At 38.8% G+C, this 20562-nt stretch overlaps 1 protein-coding gene across 1 annotated transcript in view; it reads right to left on the reverse strand.

Annotated features, from left to right (window-relative positions):
- CRYBG3 (crystallin beta-gamma domain containing 3) overlaps positions 1 to 20562 on the reverse strand; it is an 80848-nt gene that overhangs the window by 25624 nt on the left and 34662 nt on the right. The window contains exons 4-11 of the mRNA XM_021550174.2: positions 13299 to 17727; positions 12267 to 12314; positions 11803 to 11918; positions 10708 to 10855; positions 4297 to 4436; positions 2933 to 3047; positions 1835 to 1870; positions 1004 to 1137 (exon numbers count right to left, since the gene is read on the reverse strand). Of these exons, the coding sequence (XP_021405849.2) occupies positions 1004 to 1137; positions 1835 to 1870; positions 2933 to 3047; positions 4297 to 4436; positions 10708 to 10855; positions 11803 to 11918; positions 12267 to 12314; positions 13299 to 17727 (5166 nt within the window). The remainder of the gene's footprint in view (positions 1 to 1003; positions 1138 to 1834; positions 1871 to 2932; positions 3048 to 4296; positions 4437 to 10707; positions 10856 to 11802; positions 11919 to 12266; positions 12315 to 13298; positions 17728 to 20562) is intronic.

The raw sequence follows: 20562 nt of genomic DNA on the forward strand, positions 1-20562 counted from the left end.
TTCTTGTAAACATTTCTTTCATTAAAACTCCCCTATAAATATTAGGACTGCTGTAGAAATTCTGTTGGCAGTGAAATTTGGCAGGCAGGGATAGATTTACTTTTAGTACCATTTGGTTTACGTTAGTTTAGCTGTTTAGGTTACCACAGCACTAAAAATAAAAGCTGCAACAACAGACAGAACAATGTTTTTTAATAATTTGAGGCTTCCCATAAGCGAACACACAATGCACTTATGAATAGATTATCTGAGTATTAACAATTAAGTTTGTTTTTAATTTAGTACTCATACAATTCTGACAACAGCCTGAAAAGATGTATGTTATTCCATCTTTATGCTGAAGTGGAAAATCCCTTAGGAAACAAAAGCAAGATTTTTTGAAAACTGTTTTATTACTGAAGCCTTTGGAAGAAGCAACCAGCCTGCCTGCTCTCAGACAGTCCTGTCCTGTTGGGAGAGGGTGAAAGAACAAAGTGAGGCGTTGGTGGCTGATGCTGAGTTTACCTCAGAGCATCCACCTGTGACACAGGGAAGGGCAGGGCAACACAGAATCTATCCAGCACCTCAATTAATGAAAATAACAGCACAATCCCAATGCCAGATAAAATGCAACAGCTGGCAGAGGAAAACCATTAAGATAACAATTTATAGGTTTCAGAGGTATTAAAATGTCAAACTGAAGACTGACCACACCTACCCAAGGTCATTCAGCAAACTAAGTAGAGACTGTCAGAAGTATAAATCAATACAAATTAAAGCTCTGTGTGAACAAAGTGGCCTAATTTATTGGCATCCAAATGGCAAACACTGACGTCGCACCTTTCACACATTTAGCTTGGTAGGCTGATAATTGAAGAGCTGATACTAAAAGAAAAATACACTCCCTTCTTCTCAAAACATTTCACCCGTGGACGACTTCAGTCATCCTCAGTTAGCACTTCTAAGCATTTAGTTATTCTTCTCTGTTTTAAAATAAATAAATATAAAAGTGAAATATACTCACACTCCACCAATTACACGTAATGATCCAATTTCCTGAAACTCCTCTTCACTACCAAACAGTGCTGGGACAGAAGTGATGTTTTCTGAAAACTCTTTGGACCATCCTCCAAAGTGGGTTTTCTCATATATTATTATCTAGAAAACATGATGTTGAGATTAATCCTTCAAAAGTAGACAAGAAGCCTCTCCCTGTACTTTGCTGAAGTTATTTCCATGACTGCAGTTAACAGCCCCTTCAAGTTCCTTATCTGCTAAATCACATAGATCAGCTATTTACAATATTTGTATCTGTTGCAGCATTTATTAGAAAAACACCCAAGTCATGCATGTATTTGTATAATTAAAAGTTACCTAAAGCATTAGCATTTTTGTAGAAAAAGGAGGAAAAAGGAACAATAACTCTGGATCAGCTTTCAGCTCCTCAGATCACAGAAGGATCATGGTCTCTCTCACAACTCTTGTATTGGAATAGGGGCTAGGATGGAAGGGTTCTATTCCTGTCCTCTTCCTCCCTTCCCTCCCCTTTTCTTTTTAAACTTGGTATGTTAAATGGGAAAATCTCCACCAATCCCTTTATCATTACAGTGATTAATGTGTCAAGTCAGAAAAACTCATTTTACAGAAAATTCACACTTTCCTAATATGTGAAAACCAAACTACTGGTACTTTTACACCTCATCAAGCACTAAGTGAACTTGACAGCATTAGGGGGTTATTTTGCAGCAAGAATTGAACAGTTATCAAAGATCACACACCAAACAAAAGGAAAGCAACTTCCATAAAGATTTAATATTCCCAATTATATTTTACTCTCAATGCCCCCTGTGCTTACCTTGACATTCATTGGCATTTGCACCTTTAGTCCTCCCTAAAAACAGATGAGGGGGAAAATAAGTTATTTATATTAAACTCGAAGCCCCCTTCTGACATGTGTTTTACAGTACTATGACAGCATGAAATCTTTGCAATTTTATTCACCACTTTCAGTGCTGGCTATAGATTTCAAAAGGCCAGGCACACTATAAACCTGACCTACAAACATATCAGTGCACTGACAAACCTCTAAGACTGCAAGCAATTTAGAAGTATTTGGTCTATAATTCTAAAGTAAATATTTACTACATGTTTTTAAACTAATCGATACAAAACAGTATTTAAAATCAATTTTTAAAGCTATATTGTATGCATTTCAAATTTTTAAAGCACAAATGGTGCAACACTAGAAGAGAGGGAAAACAGCAGGAGAGAGAGACAAAATAGAGTCTGACATATTCATGTTTATGGTCAAAGGGCAAATACAACAAATGCATCTTCTCTGGAAATGTGAGCGAATGATGCTCTGTGAGGGAATAAGAGACACTGACCTCACTTGAGTGACTAAACAGACAGCTATTAGCTCTTACTCCTTTATGGCTTTTAAACTGTCTTCCTGTAGGCCTGCTATGTACACAGTAAAATTTGTGTTATAGCCTTTCCCATCTCTGACACGCAGATCCAAGTTCTGTCTGTCAACACAAAAAAACAGCTGCACATCCCCAGATTTGTGTGCAGGGAAATACTACTGGGTAATAAAGTCCTTATCTCGTCTTCCACCCCCTGTAGACCCTAACTAAACAAAGAAAATTATAAACTCCAGAAAGGCTTTTGGGCTAACTAATTAGTATTGGATGCAATAAAATTAAGAACCTTTCTTTCTTATTTGACCTCCTCCCAACAACAGCAGTTTCCCAGGAAGATGTTGGGGGTGCAGAAGCTCAAGTCACAGTGACCAAAGCAAGCACACCATGGAGGATTAATCCAGAATGAACATCAGAGCCCAAGCTGTATTTAGATCAAGACCTTTGGGAAAGTAACTATAAAAAAAAAAAAAAAGAAAAAAAAAAAAAAAAAAGAAGGCACACAACTTATCAGGGAATTGTGAAGTCCTCACCATTCTTAAGGGTCGCAGAGATTTTACATCTGCTGAAGGAATTTCAGGTGGTGAATCACATTCTTCCAAAACAGTAATCTCTCCCTTATAATTCAAGTCTGAATAAGCAAGCCATCTAGAACAGTAAGGATAAATGACTCAATAAGTTCATCAATTAGATTCCAAATACAAAGATCTTATTAAAATTATTTTCCTTTTTGTAGTCATAAGAGCTAGATAATGTTTGAGACAGCACATCAAAACAAAGCTGTATTTAAATATGCTGGCAACATCACTGCTAGGAAGATCTCAGACACTTTTTCTTAGTCCAAGCTAAATATAAATGAAAGAGAAGAAATTACCAATTTGTTCACTCACTTAAAAAAGCCAGCTTGCTACTTTATGAGTATACAAAAGAAAGCCAGTACTGAGGATGAGATGTTTGCATAGAATTTTACCTAAGATTATCACCTTTGAATTAAAAGGTTTCTTACATCAGTCCGTTATCATTTTTTTTCAGTGGAAGTTATTAAAGTATGATTATTTACAACAATCCTTTGGGAAGCTATCATAGTTCTGACATGAGGATTAAAAATGCTGGGAGTCCTTCAGACTGTTCTGGGTCAAAAAAAAGAGCTGAATGTAGAAGCTGAACACATGTTTAGGAGACCACACAAGGAATGAAGGAAGAGTCATGGAGCCATATGGAAAATTATTTTCTTAAAACTACCAAGTTTTGTCAAAACTAAGACAGGACCTCTGTTTTTAACTCCCTCTCACATATTGTGAGATAGTGGGAAGGATGACTTGGCTCACATGGAAAGGCAATACTCTTGTAATAGAAGAGCTACTGTCATTCTGCAATTATCTATGGGAAGAGCCACACAACTCCTAAACTTCAGGAAATGTGAGGCTTTGGCCCAGGGAACAACAGCCCATTCTGCTCAATACAGGAAGTTCTGGGTTAGCCAGGGCCCTGTGTCATACAGCATCACCTCCCTCCAGAATGTCAGGACCTGGCTGAGAAACGCTTGGGTGATGTAACACTCATTTTCTGGTGTTCAGCCACAGTATTATGGTTATAACAGCATGGGTGACTTGGGAGACAGTATCCTCCAATGCAATAAAAGCTAATTATAGCTGAGTTGCTTCCTCTATTTATAAAGCTACTCAATTATGGAATTACTGAAGACTTCTGCCAGCAACTAGGAAAAAATGCCTTCAAACTAGGAGCTCACAGAGCACAATGTTGACATCTTAAATGTATGTTTACTCATTTCTGGCAAAATCCCTCAAATATTGTTCATGTTGCTTACTGAGTTTCATCACCTGATATTACTCTTCTAGTTGCTGGCAAAATGCTGTTAAAAAGGTTCAGTACTTACACTCCTGATCTGACTCTTATATAAGGGTTTTTCTCAACATCCAGTTCTTCTAAACTGGCAATTGCACCTTGTATGCAGATGGGAAGTCCCTCTGTACTACCAGCTGCCAGGCAGAACTCCACCTCTGGAATGCCACAATCCTGTGGAAACAAATCAAAGGGTAATGTTTATCCACACTTGCAGACTCTGCCCCTAAACATTTCCTTTTCTGCCCCATCTTCTCACCCTTCTCCGGCCTTTGTATGATAGAAGGGTTTTATTCTTTTTAAAAGAATTTTTAGAAAAGTTAAGGAAGGTAAATTTCCAGTTCCCACCAATTTTCAAAGAAGAAATTTATAGCTGTCAGGCTACTTCCAAAAAGGCCAGTTTAAATTTTCTCCAACCAAAGGACTGAACAGAATAATACTGACTTCTTTTTTAAAAGGCAATGCTTCCATCATACACATGATGCATCCATTAACTAAAACTTTCCAGAAATATCTATTACATTCCCGCCTCTGTCCCTCCTTCTGTAATGCAGAATCTAACTACAGTATCAAGCCATATGAGTTCAATATTTTTGTTGTGCTAAATAAATCTACAGCATTTTAGATGAAGAAAGGAAAAAAGATCAGTATTAGAAAACATCTACTTTGTTAAGTAGACACTTTAATAATTTTCCTGTTACCAGAAAACAACAACCTATGTTTCTTTACTGGAGGTTTACGAGTGAGAGATAACATGCTGGAGAACAACCTTGTTGACCACATGCTCCTCTCTAGCATATGCAGGGATTTTATTGAGCCACCCTCATTTTGCAGTGTTTATCTAACATGCATTGCCAACACTTTCTTCCCCAGCACTCAAACACATCGTGAACCAATGAGGATCTTCTGCAAGTCCCTGCTTCAGCAGGGTGCTCCAGACCAGCAGGAAGCAGCTCATGTGTGGAGCTGGAAAACTTCACTTCTCAGCCATAACCTCCCAGAACACTTCCCCTTCTCCTCCTGACCCACAGGCCCATTTGCTTTAGGACAAAGGGCTTGGACAGCATGTAGAGATGCCCAAAATCCTAAAGGTGGCTGGAGGAAGGTGCCCCCTGCATGTGTGCTAGAGAAGAGGCATGAGGAGCGGTTTCTGAGGGTGTCTCCAGGAAAGCACCTGATTTCTGGATTTGGGGAGGACCCAGAAGGGGCACACCATGACAGAGAGCCTGTATGGACCGTGGCTCCTGAAAGGAAGAACATAAGAGCTTGCAGAGAAACCCAGCAACAGGGCACAAAAGCTCTGGAAGCTACAGCACCTCATCTCATGACAGCACCTGCAGTGCTCTTATTTTGCACGTGGTTTTTAGTGGGGTTTTCATGGGGTAACAGCTCACTTCTAGGTTAGCACGACTTTTTCATTAGCTATTGAACTGTCAGCACTAAGTGTGGCAATTAGAATACATGCACTTCAGGATATTTCACTTTCCTCCTGAGACCTGAGGCAACAGAGTAATACTGCTTTGGCAACTCTCCCTCCTGCACAATCACATTTCCTCTGTATTATATCTTGCAAACAATGCTCACTCTTTGTTTTTAGAGCAGAAACTGCAATACCGGAATTTTTATTTTCAGATTAACAAACCCAGAAAAAACAGGAAAAAAGACTTTCTAGTATAATGTTGCTTTATGGGAAAATGCTAAGGAACTCCATTTCTCAATTCTAAGCATATTGCTAGACAAGATATAAAAAAAAAAAAAATCTCCCCATAGCTTTCACATGTATATGTATCTTATTAAATCAAAGTTGAGAAATATTTGAAGTCTGTGTTTTTTTTCCTAAAAATATCTGATATGTAAGAAGGCTGAATTTCATAAATCCAACAATAAAACTTGATCCCGAAAATTGGAAGTTGTACCTAGAGGAATTCCACAAATAATGATGCCAGACTGTTAATGGCTTCTGATAAATTCTGAAACTAAGTATCTACAAGACTAGACAAGTACAAAATAAAAGTATCTGCCTGAGGGCTCAGACAGAACATGAGATGGAGAATGCTTAATTTGAATTTAGTACAAGGCTTTTGCGTCTGTTTTTCATTTTATATTTGAAAAAGCCAGTCTGTAAGCTCTTTTCAAGTCTGCTCTCCTGACTCTGAAGCTCATGAGGCAGTCACCACCTCAAGGGATGACAAATGTACCAGGGTAGGTAAAGCACAAACACTCATAATAAAGTCTATCCTATTTATCACTATCTCTTTCCAGCCAGATTTTGAAAACAATAAAAAACCTCTACTCCTAGTGATTGTATTTTTGTGTGTGTTCTAGATTAGCTCCAAAAATTTCTTTCATAAAGTGCCACAAAATAAACTGAGGTTTTCATCAAAACCAATTCAAATATTTATTTTTAAAGGTGGTAATATGGTCAAGCAAGAAGTACATCATATTTTCTAAGCACATTTTTTTAAAGTCACAAATACACATTTTGACTTAAATATGGAGTTCAATTTACCTGTACTGATGCACAGACTGCAGAAAAAGGTAACATTTATTATTACTGTATGAGATTAATGCTATATATTTGCAGATGTACACTCTGCGCCATGCCATTAATTTATACAATTCAAGCATGCAAACTTAGCTTGGTAAATATTGGCCTCAGCATGTTCATATTTGCCTGAGCATATTTAACAGCCCTCATTACTTTCAGAGGGTCCTTTAACATTCCCAATGAAGCCATCATCTTTAGAAACAAAATGAAAACCACACAAATATGACAGCAGTCAGGTGGAGATCCTTCAGTACAAAGCCCTGCCATCTGCAAGGCGTCAAGATTTGGAGATAAGATACACACCTGCACAATCATTATCATGCAAAACTCCTAGCACAGTAATTCAGCCCAGATCCCAAATGGGAAGGTTTCCTCCCTAAACCCACCCCTCAAACTATGCCACCCCCCATCACAAGCAGTCTAAACTCATTCACTGTCCTACAGACACATCAGGCAAAAACAGAATAAAAAGCAGAGCAAACAGATTAGGCAGATGTGCTCATTTCCAGGGATAATACACAACCACCAAGTGCTTAGGTAGATGACAGCCTCCAGGCATCCCTCTCTGCCTGCCTTACTCTGTGGTATTCTCCCACCTCCACGCAGTCATCCTGGAATGCCTGTGCTTCCCTCGTGGTCTTTAGCAAGCTGGGATGTTTACAAAGCACATGGAACACTTACAGACACCTCCAGAAGAGTAACATGGCCCTCAGCAGAAAGGTGAAAGCTCCTTCTGAAGAGGATTTACACAACCCTTAAGCCTTTAGCACTAAATATTCCTCTTTAGTGACATCTCTGACATTTTTCTAGCCTGACCAAGAGGTCCAGCAGAAGTGACAGACCTAAAGCCTTCGACCCCGCAAGGTGGTCTTGGTTGTTTATCCTTCTTCTGGATCTGGGATTACAGCCCTAACAGCTCCAGCAGGGCTAAATAAACTCAGCACTGTTATGTCTTCTCCTTGGACCTGTCAGCTGTGGTGACTGAAGTGATCAAATTAGCCTGTTTCACTGGGGTAGTTTTGTGTCAACAAAAGGACAAAGAATGACTCAAGTCTGGCTTCTCAAGGGAAATGCCAAAACAAGGATGAGAGAAGAGCCTATGGAAAACCAGGTCTGATTAGTTTTGGTATTAACGTGATTGCTTTGTAATAGTCTAGACACCATTTCACCTTAGATACACATTTTGTCTTTAGGATTATGTCTGCTTCTGGAGCTTTTTTTTTTTTTATTATTGGACCTGTTGGTCATCCAGGCTTTTTTACCCATTCATAATTCTTGCTCCCAGTGCTCCAGCACTGTATCACTCTTGCTACCATCCACCACCACCAAACCCAGCTACAGAACTCAAGAGGGCTGGTAAATAAAATAATACAAAGGAAATACATTATTACTGTTCTGTAAAAACTAGCAAGCAAATGAGACCATCTGAAGCTGCTGGGTGTCTTCTTATGGCATCTGACAAAGTAGCCCCTGTTAAATTATTAGCTTATTTTCACCTGACAAACCACACAAACAAAACCCTTCATGTAATAGTGTGAACAATCCCATTACAAAGAGCTTTGCTTAAGAAGACTCCACAAGGAGTCCAGGTATTCCTGCCTAACCATCTTGAAGACAGAGATTATAAACTGCTGTTTCAGATCCCTTGTCACCTTGCAAAACAGTGGTTCAAACGATTAATCCAGAATGGAGGCATCAGGAACTCTTCTTGGCTCTTATTTTTGGGAACATAACATTTAGCACCCTCTTTGAGCTTCCAAAAACAGATAGAGAAAAGCCCAATGTGTGCAGAAAGGTCAAAATATGTATTTACAGTAGGCCAGAGAAATGACCTGGCTAAACAGACTGTGCTGCAGGAGCTGCACTGAACCTGGGTGTGCAGGCAGACTTTGCTAGCCTTGGCTTGTGTCTTAGAGGAGATCAGTCTTCACATCATTTCAGACATGTCTTCATTTTACTGGTTGCACAATCTGTTTGTTTGGAATCTCCTCCCCACAGTTTTTTTGAAATTAAATACACTTGGATATACCTAATGCATATCCATGGTCAGTCAAGCCACAAGCTAATCAAAAACTTTACAGAATCTCTGCTTTTTGGGGTGGCTTGAAGGCAAATCAAGAACACAAAGCTACTGGCAGACTGTTCTTCAGTCAATATACTAGTAAAAAAATAAAATATTAAATGTACCTCCTACAGTTTCCTTAGTAAAAAACCGTTTCTCCTCTTCTTGGCAAGCTATTTCCTTCTCAAATATTTAGCCAGTGTTCAAATCTGCTAACTCAAGGAAACTAAGATCCATAAAACAAAGACCATTAAAAAAACTACTTGAAAAATTGAAAGACAAGCCAGACAACCTGGACACAGAGCCAGTATGGACAAACTATCCTGGAGAAAAGACACTGACAGCCTGTGAAAAAGAAAATGGCAGTAAAATACACACACAAGCTGCCTGAAAAAGAATCCACCATTTGTCAAATAAAAACAAAGCCTATATTTTTCACAAAAATAAATACATAAAATAGCACTTTAGGAAATTACCTTCCAAAAGCAGTTCTACCACAGCTAAAAAACAACCAAAAAAGTAGGGATGCCTTCATGAATCAAGGTGTAGAGAAGAAAACCTGGCCTGGTGAGGGCACTAAACTCACCAACCACACCTGCTAGAGGTTTAATTTACATGAGGAAAGTGTTGATTACTGAACTAGTGTACAGTAACAAAGCTTTCCATCTGTGTTCTACATAAATGAGCCACAGACTAGAAGAAGAATGAAAGTCAAACCTATTCAGCTGTACTGCAAAGGTTCTTATCAAGCATGATGAAGTTAAACAAGTGTCTTTCCTATCCAAGAGTCTTCTTTCATAGCCCAGATACATCCAGCTTCCCTTGGCTGTTATTGTGGAATACCTTCATTAATTTAGTTGTCTTCCACATTACTGATCAATATTCATATTGCATATTGGTCAAATGCTTTTATTATGTTTAGCTCAAATAAATGTTAACTTCATTATTCTTGTCTTCAGTCAGCCTCTTTTGAATGAATTAATTTCTAAGTTTTTTAAGAGAATGAAGAAGTGTTTGTAATTGTTATGACATTATGCCCCTGTACTGATGACAAAACGGTTATAAATTTTAAAATTACCTCTATACCAGCAGAAAACAGAAAAAACACTTTACTGAAAATCTTTCAGATTGTGATACAAATGATAATTCACTCACAGCAAGGGCCACTGCCCTGTGAGTAACTGGAATGTTACACTAAACAATGACACCACTAAGTATTCTTAAATCACAAGATCTGGAAAATATATTCCTCATTCACTGAATAACAATGGATGCATTATATTTCGCTTTAGACATTTGATTCTTATCTTTTCAACAAAAAGCCTTCTAAACTGATGGCTGTAGGCAGAGCTACGTGCTGTAGGTGTACCACTGGTCCAAGTGGAGATCTTACAGATGGCACAAAAACTGTAGAGGGAATGGCAGCAGTTTTTGGAGGCTACACTGTACAAACAGGATTGGAAACACAGCCACTACTGGAGCAGAAGCCACACAGACACAGAAGACAGTTTAAGATAAAAACTTCTTCAAAAATATTCATTGATTCCATTTAATTTCAAATAACTGGACAGGTAAACATCTAAAAACAGGGGAGCCTGTGTCACGTGAGGGTGGTGGCAAAGAAACATAACCACCTGCTCAATAACTCAGGAAGAAAGGGAAATTCAACACAGCGAAAGTCCTGGAATTTATCACCTAGAAAGTGAAAAAAGTGAGTCACAGCAAATTTGAATAAAGTCAGTAACACTACACACACATTGTCCATTGCTGGTAATATACCACTGTGACCAACAAATCAGTTATGCATGCGAGAATATTGTGGAGAAAGTCTGTACCTTTGTTACGTGTTTGATGGAACCAACTGTGAGGTTTCTTTGATGATGTTTTATGCCTGGGAGATCCCAAAGGTGATCCAGCACAGTTTCTCCTTCTTCTAGTACATGTTTTCGACCCTGGAACTTTGGTTTCTCATAGAAAATCCAACTGCAAGAATGATAAAATGAACTGAGTCATTGCTGGTAGAGCACATCTCATGGAAAGCCCAAGAAAAAGCTCTTCTTACCAATACAAATATCACATCTTTCTTATGCTGCCTGTCAGTAGTCACATCAATACTTTGGTATTGTTAAGTAAAATACACAGTTCTTCTCCAAGACAAAATATAAAATAAAAATGCAGCTAAACTACAATGGGAATGAATAGCTTTATTTTACCAGGACAAATATATAAATTGTCACATCAAAATGTGTCCTGTTCAGGCAGACACTATAAAAGGCAGAAAACATACTAATAATGGCATTCAGCATTTCCTACGATGTGAAAGAAATGTATGCAAAACCATACAAGGCTGCCTCAAAACTTCATAAATGTGACATGCATGGCTGACAGTCAGAAACATTCCCTGTAAGCATCACCAATTAAATTCCAATGCAACAACTGATACAGATCTGGCCCCAGCTTCCCAAAGCAAATTGAGGAACACTTGCAAACTTAAAGGTCCTTGTATATATCCTTCTGTAGCCACATTCTTTTCAATGCCACATGAAAACTAGCAGTCGAGAATGTACATTTGATGGTCCTTTTGCAACAGCTACTGTATAATGAAATTGAACTGTAAAAATCCATCTTTTTATTTTTTAATATATATATTTCTAGTCATGATTATGGCTGCACTGGCTCAGCACTTCAGGCAAGAGCTCTAAACTCACTTGTGGCTCTATTAGAAACTTTCCAATTGAAGCAAGCTCTCAAGAGAAACAATATTTTTTTCAGTGCACTATTTAAAGCCTTGTTTTATGCTTTTTCATTGGTATCAGTCTAACTATAAAGCAAGAAAAAGACACTACTGCAGATGGGACATGTGTCATAAAAAGAGGAACACAGAGGCAGCCTTTTGGAAAGACTATTTAAATATGACCTGGATTTCTTACCATCCTCTAATTATCCTAAGTACTGTTCCAGTGGGAAAGATCCACGATGATGCATCTAGCACATCAGAATGAACTTCTTGTTTATTTTTGTTGCCACAAGTATCATAAATAATAATCTGAAACAATACAGAATGCATGCAAATGAGGGCCCATTTCAACACAGAGCACAGACAGTTATTTTTTTTCCTTGCAATTTGTGCCCACTCAACTGAGAGGCTACACAGTTTCTTCCTTTATGAAACACTCTACTCAATGAAAACAATTGCTGAGAAAGACAGCAAAATTACTAGTGGCAGGATTTTAAATAATATATTCTCACTATTAGCATGGGAAAGCACATGCTATTAATACATAAAAATAGAGAAAATTAGACTAACGACTTCAGATGCCTTCCATTCAAAAATTATAGTATGACAAATTATTCCATGTATCATATTGAGTAATGTGACACAAACTCTGCTTACCTTCCCTGGTCTTGGGTTGTATTTGAGACTTGCCCTGTCAATGAGGTTCTGAAAATAAGAGGACATGGCAAACAACTATTAAGAACTACAACAGTGGCACAAAGCACAGGCAGATTATTCTGGGTCCACTATTCCTGTACATGTACACAACTGTCTTTAGTAGATAAAACCAATATTTGTTTCACTGCCATTCAGAGCTGGTGTAAATTATTTAACAGGGTCAATCAGCAAAAAGCAGAATGTGCTAGAAAGGAAGAGGTGTTATGGAAGTTATAACCTTTACAAATGTATTACCCCTTCCCAGCAAACAATAAACTGCATTTCTTAACAGAGAAAAGAACAAAAGATACATCTAACACAGACTGGAGTATTCCAAATATCATGGAAAGACTTCTTCAATTACACACTTGGTCTATGTGGTACTTTCAGATTCTAAATGTGGGAAGAACTCTTTCCATACCCTCATTTGCCATTGCTTTAAGCAAACTGAGAAAAAGAAATTCTAATCTATGGAAGCAGCTATATTATCTACTTGCTGACTGAGCTATAGTTTGTAGAAGACTGTGATGAAACAATCAAAGAGCCCAGTAAGCTGATATTTATACCTTTTTTTGGACAAGACAACTCTATTAATCTCAGAAGTGAAAGAAATAAAAGAATAATTTTCATCTAAAAGGCAATTCCATCATCTTCAGGTTGAAATGTCCTTAACATAGAGAAGTCTGTCTTGTGTTATTATAGAGACTTTATTTCCCTGTTTTACCTTCTGTTCACATACTGTTTTACAGTTAAATTGCTTTCACCTGTGTGCTGAACCAAGACTTGAATTGAGGAACACTTTTATCTTTTAAAATTTATCAGAAGACTTTTTTTAAACTATGAAATAAAAAACCCTAATAACTTCTGATAAAAACTTCTGATTGCTTTTATGATAAAAATTTAATTAAAAGGAAGCAAGTAGGATAGGGAAGCAGCAACTTTGAATCTGGGCTAATCACTTTGATTATAAATATACATGACACGACATCTTACCTCTGACAGTTCTCCCAGGTTTGGCACAGCGTTGTCTTGAAACCAATGAATCTTTGGCTGCAGCATATCCTGTAGAATGCTTCCAAACCTGGTCCCCTTCTCAGAAGAGCCTTTTCTGGCAGATTTCAAGTACTGGTAGTACACACTTGTAGGAGGCTGTGTTACAGAAGCATCAGCTTTCTCTGGAACTGGTTTACAAGGTATCTGACTGGGAGAAGACACATCTGGAAATTCTTCTGGTTGCTCCTGTGTGTCAAGCTGTTCTTTTGAAAGAAGAAATGATTGTTCAAGAAAAGACCTACTTTGGTCATTTGATTGAGGGGTTCCTTTAAAATTCTCTCTGCACTGACTTGAAAGGCAGTTATCTTCTCTCTCAACATCAAGAATATTTTCCTCATATGAAGGTTCTTCCTCCTCTTCCTCCACCACATCCTCCTCATCCTCCTCCTCTTTGCTGAAGCGAGCGGTGAACTGCAAGCGCTCGGACACCGACTGGAGGAGGGAAAGCACAGAAGTGTGGTCAGAGCTGTCTTTGGAGACTCCCCCAGGACGGCTTTCTGGAGACACGTCCGTGGACAGCAGATCTTCCTGGGAGCTGTCGTCCTCGTAGATGGGAGACAGAGAGAAAGGATAAACTCTGTAGCGCTTGGCCTCCACACTCAGGAAGGACTCTGAGCCTTGGCTCTCTGCTGCTTCACTCACCTTGCTCTCCTGCCCATAAAGACAGACTGACTCCTGCTTGTTTCTTGCTCTAGCATGCCTTAGATGATCTATATTATCTGAAGGCAAGTTAGAAGGAGAAAGAGAACCAGTTTGCATCTCATCAGTTGAGACAGATTTGTTCTCAGTTTGAAGAGCACCTTCATAAATGATGGTAAAAGAATTATTTTCCCACTGTTCAATTAGTGGAGAAGAGGCCAAAAGTTCTCTTGGTTCCTTCATGTTATTGCTGCAATCCAGGACATTTTCTTCAAGCTGATAATTTCTCTCCATGTCTTGACCCTTGATTTGTGCCAACTTCAGATTCTCATTATTTTGGGCAAAGACTGTGTCGAAGCAGTGTTTCCCTTCACTGCCCTCTCCCAGAACAGACAGGTCATGTACCATGGACTGTGTATCTAATCCAGTATTAATCTCTGCTCCCTCCTTTGCCCCTTCTGCTTGTTCCTCTTCGCTCACCACTGCCTTTGAATTTGGTAAGGTTGCTTTTACTTGTACAGCAACTTCCTCTGCAGTCTCTTTCCCAGAGAGTTCATACAGACTGTCCTCTGCATTACTTTCCAGAGACATCTGAGAGCTGCTTTTATCTTTGGAGTCACTCTGCAGGCTGATACATTCTTCACCACACATAAAAGATGACAAATTAACATTTACAGCTGGCAGCAGTGTGCACTCTGACATATTTGTATTATTGCACAAACCTTTCAACTGCAATGGCAAAAGTGTTTCTTCAGCCACAGCAATATCTCTATCTATTAACTGTAAAGTTCCATCAGATTTTCTACTTATTGCTGATACTTTGCCACACATTTCTGCTGCAGCCAGATGGTCACACACCCTTCCATTGTGCCTCTCTTTTGCTGGTGTCAGATCTGATTCTGGCCTTGCTGAACTGCCACAGGAAAGAAATCCATTTGTTTGACAAGTAATTGCATTATTTGCTACCTTTTCATCTCTTTGGAGCCAATCTATGCCATTTTCCATACAATTTGGAGGCAAAGGAGGACTTGAGCAATCTGCCTTTTCACACTTTACAGGTACAGTCTGAGTTTCAATCATCTCTGTTGGTTCCTGAGTGTTGGCAGGAAACCTCATATCCAAACTTAAAGCCTTTGGCATTTCAGCCTCAGGTTTAGGCTGAACATTTCCAGAAAACCTTTTCCTCTCAGTGCCTTGCTGATGATTGGATGCCAGTTTTTGTATGGCTGAGTTAATGACCCCATCAACTGTTTCTTTTGCTTTTAGTTCTAGTGCCCTATGTAGGTCAGTTTTATCAGGGATGCAAGAGAGTATCTTTTCATCTTGATTATTTGTATCCAGTCTTTCATTTCCTGTAAGCGAAGATGAGCCTCCTCCACTGGTCTCATTAAAAGCTTTTAATGACTGCACAGCTGACTGGGTTTCTCCTGCTGCCAGCTGTACACTTTCAGCCTTCTGATAATTTGCAATATCCATATTAATTAAACCATCCTTGCTCCCACAAAGCTGGCAGACACCAAAGCCTTCTTTTGCTATTATTTCTTCTGTAGCCAAATGCAAAACCAAGTCCACTATTTCTTCTGCTTTCTTCAGCAAAACAGCAGCATCTGGGAAAGAAGAACATTCTTGTCCTTTCCCAGTTGCCTGGGCAGGTGCAGCAGCTTTTTGGCCAGAAGGGGCTTCCAAAGGAGCAGAAGCACCAAGAATCACCTGTCCCACAGCATCCCTGCACATGCTGGATGCAGTTTCCAAAGATACCAAAGGACAGACAGGTGATGGCACTGCCTCTGCCAGGACACTGCTGTCAGCCTGTTGTGTGGAGAAGGCCTCATCTGCCCCATCACTAGCTCTGTGACTGGAAGAATTATTGCTCCCCTGAGCAGTGCTGGACATCTCCAAGGCAGAAACAGGAAGGTTAGAGGCTTCTCTGGATACCAGAGGAGGAGAAGCAGGCTTGGAGATACAAACAACCTCTGCATCTACTCCATCAGCACAGCTATCAAGCATAGGAGGAGTAATCTCAGGCTCCAGAGAATTTGATGGCCACAAAGTTCTCAGGTCTCCTGAGCAAAGTGGCCCCTCAGTCACCCTGTTCACAGGGATAATTCTCCCAGACTCTGCAGCTGGAAAAATAAAGCTGTCCTTTTCAGAAGCAGCAATCAGGCCATTTTCAGAGTTAGCGGCAGAAGGCAGCATTTTTCCTTGTCTGTCAGATGAAGAATCAATTACTGTGGGTGATAGTCTAAGTTTATTGCTGTTTTCCTTCTTGGAAGAAAAACTAATACACCTGCTTTCAGAAACAGGTGGAGATTCAGAAATTAAGTCTACATCTTTTTCATGGGTGAAAGCAGAATGATTGGTCAAAGGCTTTCCTTCAGATCTCAAGGCAGAATGAGGAACCATCATAGAGGTAGACTCGTGGGATGGAAGCACTGTCAGCTCATCAAAATTTGTTTTCACACTTTGAAACCCATGGGCACACGGTGACACATTGGCAAGGTTTTGCACTGCAACCTCAGACAAAACCTTCATTATTTCCTCACTCTCCATTCCTGGACAAGGAAAACTAGTCTGCTGTGTGGCAGTATCCTTAGGATTCTCCACATGGATTAGCCTGTGACCATTTTGTACATGCACTGCTTTCCCTGACCCACTCAGTTCTTCATTACAAGTCTCCCTGCCCATGACTGTATCTTCATCATGTCCAATAAATGACACTGAAGCAGTTAGATTGCCTGTGGCCAAGCACTTTCCTCCTGTAGATTCCATGCTGAGTGAAGTAGGTATTTGTTCATTAAAAGGAAAAAGAACAGTAGCAGCAAAGTTTTGTGCATTTTGCTCTCTTTCCACAGCTGTCACAAATTTCTGTGCATCACCATCTTTATTGTCACTACTGGTGTGCTGTTCTGCTTTCTGCTGAAATGTAGTGGTACTGAAATGAAGACTCTGGACATCCAATGTTTGCTCTGAGTGATTACTCACTTGATGACTGCAGTAAAATTCTCCCTTCTCCACATGCAGTTCTTTATTAACAGTCTTGCTTTTTGACTTGGGTGAATGTAAACAATTATCCTGTATTTCTTTTGGGGACGCTTTATTACCTGCTTTACTACAATGATTTTCTTTATCAAAGTTAGAAGTGGCATTTTTGTCTGTCTGAAAGAGAGTTTCTGCTTCTCCTGGCAGTCCATCTTCTTTTCCAACCAAATTGTTTGCAGAACTGACTTGAAGGGAATGAGTGCTCTGGGAAGTGGAATTGGTTAGGATCCCACTGTTTCTACCACTAAATGGCAATAATGAATCTAGTGAATATGTCCTTTTAACTTTTGTTGCAGCTAAAGTAGATGTAGTTCTTAAGTGTAACTCGTGACATGATTCAGTGGATGAAATTGCGGCCTTTGCAGTTCTTTCACGTTTACTTCTACCCATGCAATGCTGAGCTTTACCAGACTGTTTGCTTCCCACTCTAACTGCAGAAGAATTTAACATGGCATCATCTTGGTGATCTTGACCCTCGTCTCTTCCATTTTCTTCTATCAGGCATCCTGATTTCACAGACAGAGTTGTCTGGACTCCTCCATTTTCTTTGGCTGTTGAAGCATTTCTGTTCTCAGGACTTTTTTCTCCTTTTCCAGTTTCTGACTGATTCCTCAGGAGCTGCCTGATCCTTGCAGAACCCCGATACGTTGCGTACGTGACTGCGGGTGCTTCTGGCTTCCGTCGTCTCTGCCTGGAACAAGAATCATCAATTATCAGCAGGGACAGACAATAAATTACTAGCACAATAATAAAGTTTAGCACTAGCTGTAGAAGATGTAAAATACTGTTTTACTCCACAGGTTAACACAAACTGTAGATCGCACTGAACACTATTTTCCTCCTTCTCCTGCTAAATAAAGGTTTGTGTGAGAAATTACATGGACACCACCTTTTACCAAAAAAGCCAACTTAAACTAAAAGTTAAAAAGTAGATGCTAGTTTAACCAACTTCTATAATTTATTTTCTACCAGACAAGGGAATTACTACTGACAGGTGTCACTTCAAGGCAACATTTGCAGAGACATAAATAATTATCCTGTTTTGAAGATGTTTGATCCTTCTAAAGCTGGCCTGCAAATTAAAAATGAAGAAAATTTACTGTACTAATGTTCATTAAAATACTGAATTGATATTTAAACTTTTACCCAAGCTTTTAACATATTGTCAAAAAACAGGATGAGGAGAAACAAAACATGGGGAAAAAAAGGAAGTATATAACAGAGAATGCTTTTTTGAACCCCAGGGTAGTAAGGAAAGAGATTGAATGGAGAATGGTTAAGAATGAAGATTCTTGGAATGCTGGAGGGAATACCAAAATAAGAAAACTAGAAATGTTACAAGGAATTAGTAGATCTAGCAGTTCATTAGTCTAAAATTTAGCAGCAAAAAACAGTGAATGCAAAAACAAAGAAATTAAAGAGCCACCAGAGAGGAACTGTGATCCTGCTCCTTCACTGCTCTTTCTCATAATACTAAGTTCAGAGCCTGTCACTTTCAATTTTCTGAAGAAGCTGTTTTTCTCCTTTCTTAAAACTGAGACATCACAAATACTCATCTTTCTTTCAAATGTTTCTCTCTTTCCCCACTATTTTTCTGCCTGTTAAAGAATTCTTGCAAAAATCAGTCACTGTCAGCTTTTCCATTCTTCACCTTAAGACAAAGTAGATGCTCAGACTAGACTTGAACTCCCTTCTTCCTCAGCCTCCACTTAAACCAAGAAGAAACCCTTTCAAAGTCTGCCCTAGATCTGCTAACACAGTGAATGCTGGAATCAGCCATTCAGCTGTTGGGAAAATTGTCCTGCTTGTTTCAGGAGACTCTCTTGGGCAAAAATAACAACAACATAAAAAGGTGTTGACTAAGATTTTGATTTCTATTATAGAAGTGTTGCAGTATACAAAAATAGCTTAATAGCTTCTAAAAGCTCTTGGCACCTTCCCTCATTCGTTCAATTTGTTTAGAAGTCGTTACAGTTCTGAGAATTTATTGAGAAGAAATAATTGAAGTTAGAAAGAAAAAATAGATTTGCTAAGGAAAGTCAAACATCTGAGTATCATTGAGTAACTGTAACTTCAATTCCCATCTGTATGGATTTTGAATATATATTCTCTCAAAAGATATATAAGAATATAAAAATGGAATGGATTCATCAATCTAAAAATAGAATCTATTTTTCTGGCAAGATTTTAGAGGCCAAGATTCTTACTTCAGTATTCATTTTATTTTGAAGAGAGAACTTAATGCTATTTAAAATCACAAGTAAAGAATACACACAGAGTACAAGTGAAGTAAATGTGGAATTATTCAAATTCATAAACATTAAAAGAGAGATATAAACAGCCATTTATATACATGTTTTACATTGTCAGGTACCTTTAGGCTAATGCCAAAATACATTAGTATGGGCATTTAGACTTTGTGAGAACTTGAATATTCAGTTTGTATTGGGATTAAATTCACTGTCATCTCTGATGGGGCAAAATCTCAATATAGAGTTTGTTGGCCAGGTATATTAAGTTGCAGAGAAAACAGGAAAGGCCTGTATAAATAGCACATCTCCCAACTTGCCAAGTTAGATGCCTACATTTAGTCTTCTACAGCACCAGTTTGGTTTCCAGAGATACCAGCACTGGTACCTGCTAAGCATCACACACTCCATTTGTTAAAATGGCTGCCTTTAGGATTCCCAACCCTCCAAAGAGACAAACATTTCTGAGTGAAAAAAACCAAAACATGGTGGAGAAAAAAGGTAGTAAAAAACCCCACATCATTTTAACATTCTCTAAAACTCCAGAGATCCTAAAAATGTGAGTGGAAGGATCTGTTGAGTTCTGCAGTGCAGTATATTTACTCAGCATCAGTCACAGTCATACTAAAAATAAGTCTTAAGAATGTAAGACCTGATCATGCTCTTATTCAGAATTAACCTTATTGAGTAACCTTTCCTGCTTTAAATAATCACTATTAAGCTTTTACAAACTCCAGCAGCTCCTCTATACTTTGGCCAACCTCAAAAATAAAAGCTGGTCTACAAGTGCCCTGAATCCAGAGGAAATTTCTTTTAAGAGAACAAGCAAAACAGATATTGGCACCATTTCTCAAAAAGAAAAAGAAGTTTTATGGATTCTTGTACAGATCAACTGTAATGAATAAATGGTATTGCAAGATGCCAAATACTAATTTCCACCAAAACCAAGGCAAGACAATTAATAGCCTGACAAGAATTAGCTTTTACTGAGTGTCTTTTATACCATGGTTGATATTTTTATATGGTATGAAGTGGGGAGAATTCAGATTTATGTACAAATGTGGTAAGAACCAGTACTCCAGAAGAAACCTGGGACGTGCCTTTCCAGTTGTCAAACTCTGCCTTTGAATTATTCATGTAAGCTCAGAAATTCTGAAACCCAAAGCATCAGATATGGAATGAATAGGTAGATTTTACAGAAGGGATGCCAACGAGAAGCCAGCATGATTGGGTTCTACATCCACACTGACTAGAGCTACATATCACACTAAACCAGT

The sequence above is a fragment of the Lonchura striata genome, chromosome 2, assembly GCF_046129695.1.
Source record: "Lonchura striata isolate bLonStr1 chromosome 2, bLonStr1.mat, whole genome shotgun sequence".
NCBI lineage: Eukaryota > Metazoa > Chordata > Aves > Passeriformes > Estrildidae > Lonchura > Lonchura striata.